Source organism: Cavia porcellus, unplaced genomic scaffold (assembly GCF_034190915.1).
Source record: "Cavia porcellus strain 051 isolate PalLab524CR breed Dunkin Hartley unplaced genomic scaffold, mCavPor4.1 scaffold_22, whole genome shotgun sequence".
NCBI lineage: Eukaryota > Metazoa > Chordata > Mammalia > Rodentia > Caviidae > Cavia > Cavia porcellus.
The window spans coordinates 27,319,452-27,325,451 of NW_026947505.1; the positions used below are offsets into that span (position 1 = coordinate 27,319,452).

At 38.4% G+C, this 6,000-nt stretch overlaps 1 protein-coding gene across 2 annotated transcripts in view; it reads left to right on the forward strand.

Annotated features, from left to right (window-relative positions):
* The window catches only part of Tulp4 (TUB like protein 4), a 199,148-nt gene extending 193,372 nt beyond the window's left edge, over positions 1-5,776 (forward strand). For both annotated transcript variants that reach the window (XM_003468440.5, XM_063232955.1), the window contains one exon: positions 1,025-5,776. In XM_003468440.5, the coding sequence (XP_003468488.1) occupies positions 1,025-1,141 (117 nt within the window). In that variant the 3' untranslated portion in view covers positions 1,142-5,776. The remainder of the gene's footprint in view (positions 1-1,024) is intronic.
* Positions 5,777-6,000: the final 224 nt, after the last annotated feature.

Consider the following 6,000-nt stretch of genomic DNA (forward strand, 5'->3'; position numbering starts at 1 on the left):
GTGCATAGTGAGCAAGTTATCACTTGTCCCTGCTCCAGCCTGCATGGCTACTTAACTCTGGTGCATAACTTCCATCTTTCTGTACTAGAAATTCCATTCTCTTCTCATTTTGAATTCACATTTCAATTAGTTCACTCATCAACATTTATCAAGTACCTGGTATGTACCTGGCAGTCATCTAAGCCAGCAGTGGGCAAAACTGTGGCCCGTAGCTCAGTCTGGCCTGTTGCTTCTGGTGGCAAATAGGTTTTTAAAAAGATAGCCCTGCTCACTAACTTAAGTATACTGTCTAGAGCTATATTTATCTGATATTAACAGAGTTGAGTGGATATGATAAAGACTATGTGAACTACAAAGCCTAAAAATGTTATTATAATATTTATTTAAAATATTTATTATTATTATTATTTTGTAGTAAACTTGACAACCACTGCTGTAAGTATGAAATTTCAGCAGTGAGTAAAACAAGGCTGTCACTGCCATGCTGCAGCTTCCAAAAGTAGAAGAAAGACCACAAATGAATCAGTATACGTCCTACAACATAATATAGTAACCTATATCCTGTGGCTACAGGAAGTAGCAAGGTCACAAGCATGGGAGAGTGAGGAGGAGCCTGGTGGGATGGAGGCTGTGATATCCTGGCAAGGGGGTGGGGACGTCATTTCTGAGCCAGAGACATTCTACAGTTTTAATTGATACTTCTCTGAAGCCTTTTACCTGTGGCTTTTTCTCTTTTTTCTTCTGTCTTGGTCCTTTATAAAGGGCCCATTCTCTTGCCCTGTAGAGTTCCCTGCATTCTGTATTTTGTTTATTGCCTCCCCTTTCATTTTTGTCACACATTCCTCTGTCATTTCCTACAAAGTTGTTAGATTAGAAGCTTGATCAGATTAAGCCTTTTTTGTTGGCAGAACTATCTCAGAAATTGTGCTGTCTGCTTCCATCAGGAGCTGGCAGGTCTGGTGACCTATTTTTCCACTTGTTTTCCTCTTATGCTTTGTTCCTCACCTACCACCACCACTACCAGGTGATGCAGTTTGGGCGAATTGACGACAATGCGTACATTCTAGACTTCCAGTACCCCTTCTCAGCTGTGCAGGCCTTCGCAGTTGCCCTGGCTAATGTGACTCAGCGCCTCAAATGAAGAGACTGGTGTGAGGAGGAGATGCCAAGTAGCCTTTGGAGAAGAGTCCATGTGACTGGATGCCCAGGAAGACCAGAGACAACATTGCAACTGGATGAGCCCATGGGGCCAAGAAGAGGCACTGACTATTAGGCGTGGTTGTTTATTTGATTATCGCTGTGGTCTTTCTTTTCTTCGTTCAGTAGGACGGCATTTAGAAGCCAAGGGAATCTAGTGCCTGTTGTTGTTTCAGGAAATGTGTCTTGGCTGTTAAATGTTCTACTGAGTTTGCTTCTCAGCAACCAGAACAAGGGCCTTTGGAGAGGAGACAGACTGCCTTCTAGCCTGCTGTTCTTCTAGGAGTATGCATTAGTGTACATTCTCTACAACATCTGGTCTTTATTATCACTAGTACAGAGTAAAAACAACCAAAGCCCAAAGATTCAGGTTCTTTTGAGGAGGGCAGCATTTAATTCACATACTTTATGCTACCTCCAAAAGGTAATTTGACATATGAAGGGCCACTGGGAAAATGCACTGTGTTTGACTAGTGAAAGTAGGCTCTGTGTAGGGGTGCCATCATCCAGATGAACGTGCGGTCCTGGGGGGGCCCAGGGAGGGCTAATGAGGAAGGAGGTGTAGACAGGCACTTGAGACACCTGGGTGACTCAATGGTATGACTTATACAGGGCCGCACTCCTCTTCCAAAGATGTTCATGTTGGAAGACTCGACTAAGTTTTCATCATCTGTCAGTGTCTCATAGGATCAGTGGTGATTTTTAAGGAAGACCAACTTTAGAAGAAGGTAGGACACAATAATGGAAAGAGAGGTCTAGAAACTTCTCAAATAGTGTGGTTAGTCACTAAATCCCCCACTTGCTGAGAAACAGCCTCTCCTCTTTATCTCATTTATTCTTTAATGGAGTACATTATTGTAAGTGTTATCTTTTCTATTAGGTATCATTGTTCTAGCCTTCTCAAAGTGTAGGTGAGACTTACATTAAAACCACTCCTTTCCTCCTGTTGGCTACATTAAAATTCAAATGACCAGAAATATTTTCCATCAAATTAGAAGCATAACCCCCAAATTTTTAAGCATTTACCAGGTATTAAAATGTAGACACATGGTCAGATCTTTGACAGAAGTTGCATACTCTAAGAAAAAAAACTGTTTATTAACTGTACAGATTGTTTACTGAGGAAATAAACCACTGGGAAAACATTGTTAAATTTGTTAAACTTAGGGCAATTGGTTACGTTTTGTCTTGGGCTTTGGTTTAAAAATTAGGGAAGTGGCCCATTCATTTCTCAGAGCAAAATGACACCACTCTCCATTCTTTGCTTTGGAGAAAATACAAACTGCCTTCCAGCCTGTTGTTGAGGCTCTACTGACCAGTATTTTAAATATGGTGGAGGATATGTCCCAGTTAATACTGGAGTTTTCCATTTTATAATAAGAAACATTGGACCCAATTCTTTGGCGAGTGTGGCAGTTAGGTTGGAGTGTCAATTTGATTGACTTTGGGATCCCCAGAGATTGGTTGAGCACACTATTGGTGTATCCATAAAGGCATATTCTTGGGGTCTGTGCATAGTCCCTTGCCCCTTCCTCTCTGGCACTTTTTCCTTGCTCTTTCTAAGAATTAAGCCGCTTTACTATGCCACACCCTTCTGCTATAATGTCTTTGGAGCCAGCCCATCACGGACTGAAACTGTGAGAAAGTTAAACCTTTCCTTCTTTAAGTTTTGAATGTTGGGTGTTGTGTCTCAGCAAGGAGAAAGCTAACTGTTACAGTGAATAAATTCTTTCAGAAATTAGCAATGTATTCAGAATTACCTAATTCATTCTTATGGTTTCTGTAGCTATGATATCTCAGTGCTTATTAGTTGTGCAATAAGTTATAGCCTATTTTGGGAATAATTTAAAGGTGATTTCCCTGTTGTCCAAGAGATGATTATTTATCTTGCTTTTCATAGTATTCTTAGGAATTATTTCGTTACTGTGTATTGCTGAGTTATGCCCATTTTATTATTTATTTAGAAAAATAGTAACTTTGTAATGACTTATTTGGTAGCAGTATGTTTCACTGCAAGAAATAAAGAGAACATGATAAGATATTTTTGCTGGATAATTTGTAACTTTTTTTTAAAACTAGGAATTGAACTCATGACCTCATGTTTGCCAGGCAGGCATTGTGCCACTGAGTTATATCCCCGGCCCTTTGTAACTTTTTCCAATTGGGAAAATTAATCCTTTAAAAGTGATTCTTTTTAATTTTGTAGAATTGATTGTATGCAAAGGAGAGTATTTCTTTGAGATAGCATATTGTAAAATAGTATTTCCTCTTACTTTGAAAAATGTTTTTAATGAAAAATAAAGGGTAATGGGAAATAAAGGAGAAGCTGTCAAATAAGAGTAGCAAAGGAAAGAACTGTTAAGAAATCAGCTTCAGTTTCTTAGTTCTGTATAGTTTTTGAGCCATAAAGACCACAAAAGAATACATTTTAGAATGTCTCTATATAAAACAAATATAGGGAAGTCAGTCCCCAACACACTTGCCCCTCAGGCAGATCTGTCCCTAAAGTAGCTGCCAGCACACTCCCCCACCGAGGCTGAGAAATAACAAGTCTCACCTGGCAGTCCAGGCAGACGCAGCAGCTGCAGCAGTTGTGATTGGTGGTGTCTTTCAAGGTAAGGCAGTTTTACTTGCTCTAAAAATTCGTTTCAGTCTCAGTTGATTAAATACTACTAAAGTTAGGACTTTAAGCAGCAGAATTCCAACTACATCATGTTTATTAATACTGATTTATAAATGTCAAGAAATCTCATTGACTTCCTAAATTTAAAAACAGTCCAATAAAAAGTCAATTATGTAAAGAGTTTTGAGGGAAATGGTATATTAACAAACATAAAAATTAATTTTGAATTTATTTAGCTCTAACTTGATCAAACCAAAGTTGTCACGGGTATGTGCACAAAAATACCCAGTGATTGTATATCCTGAGAAAAACTGGGACCAAAGAAGCAAGAAACTCTGAAAGCTTAATGGCAGTGTAAATCACAGACATTTGCAGGTTGGTGTTTTTCATCCATAGCTGTTGCTCCTATGTCAGATGCCCCACATAGATGTGTGGAAACATGTAATTTTCATTCTGTCATCACAGCAGATCAGGAGGCCTCAGGATTGTGCCTGCTCTGCCCTAAGGTTAGAGGGTGGCAAACCTCTGGAACTGTCAGACCTCTCTTCATTGGCAAATTTGCAAGAGATATCTGGACATTCCTAACTCCTTTCCAGCTCCAGTAGCCCAGGAATTCAGAATTGAACAGTTTGATCTTCCCACTCCACAAGCATAGAAAGTATGTTTTGAAACATTGTCTTTTTATAGAGATTTTTTCCCTAAGTCAGTCAGCTGTCTACTGAATATAAACCAGTGCACTTAACATCGTATCTTTAGAAATGCATTTGGATTCATGCTTGTTCTTGAAAAATTACACAAAAGCATGGATTCTAGGCAAGACAGAGGTGTCCTATTCAGCGGCTATCCTTGAGAACAGAAAAAATAAGTGCCCACTTGCCTTCAAAACCTGAGAGCGTATTCAGAAAGAATAGAGGAGTGTAAATTTAGGTGGACGTACTATCTTTAGTGTGATTCAAGTTCACACTACCTTCAAATTCAAAAGGTTGAAGGAACTCATGAGAAAAAGAACACACAGTGTCCCTGCGTGGGCTGCAGATCACTTGGCCAAATCTATGGTTGTTGACAAAGTTAGCTGAGACAAAACATGTCAGAAATGTCGTTTGAGTTCCTAGGAGTTTGTACGCACACACAACTCAGAACTCTGTGCCATTTGTGTATTTCCTTATCTCTGGCTGATAAACTCTGAAGGTTTGTAGCTTATTTTGTTTTCATTTTCTTTGGCTTTGTGCAATTTTCCTGTAACTTTACTTGTACCTGTATTTTCTGTTTACAAGTTCTTTTTGAAGTAAGGGATAGGATTATAAGATCTCATTTATTGTAGATAAAATTCTTTTTTCGTGTTGTAGAGAAGCATGGATTATGTGTGAAAAAGGCACTGTATTATTTACCAAAGGGGTATTGTTTTTGCATTTATTTATAAATGCATTATTTTGGTACTGTAAATTTGGACATAGTTTTTAGTTTATTACTACTGGCACTTTTTCTTTTCTTCTTTCCTTTCTACCTCTTTTCTGTCTCTTGTTCCCTACTCTCTTTCTTTCCCCTCCCATAAGTGTGCAGTGCAGGTGCACAGGTCCCAGACCATAAAAGACCACCAGCATGTTCTTGTCTAGACCTTGGGAGTGATGTACACTGCTTTGTGTACCTTAGTTCCTCTAATGTTTTTTTTTTTTAATTTAACATTCTACTTAGTTTCACTTTCCAAGCAAGATCTGTTGAGATTCCCAGCTGCATTTCAATGAACTATCCCTTATTTGCCTTTCTTATGTATTTTGTGTATTCGATTGTGCAGAAGGTATTGTAGAAGGCATTAATGGTTTGTATTCACAATGATGTGGTTTGTCCAAAATAATTTTGTTTTTATAATTGAAATGATTTGATCTTATTTTTCCTTAATGAATTAAAATTGTAAGAGTTGTCCAGCTATTGCTTAATAAAATTTTGCAAATCAAAAAATGAATTGCTCCTGTGTAGAATTCAGATGTGGATCGTTAGTGCTTTGAGAAGATATCACCTCACACAACTGGCATGACCATTTGCTTTGGGGCCCTTCTCATTGTGTCACACACTTTGGGAGGTCAGAAATTGTTTTATCTTCTTGATGAACTGATTTGAATTAGCTTTTTTTTTTTAAAGAGGACTTGATAATGTATCTGTATAGTATCCAAAAGATCAGAGGT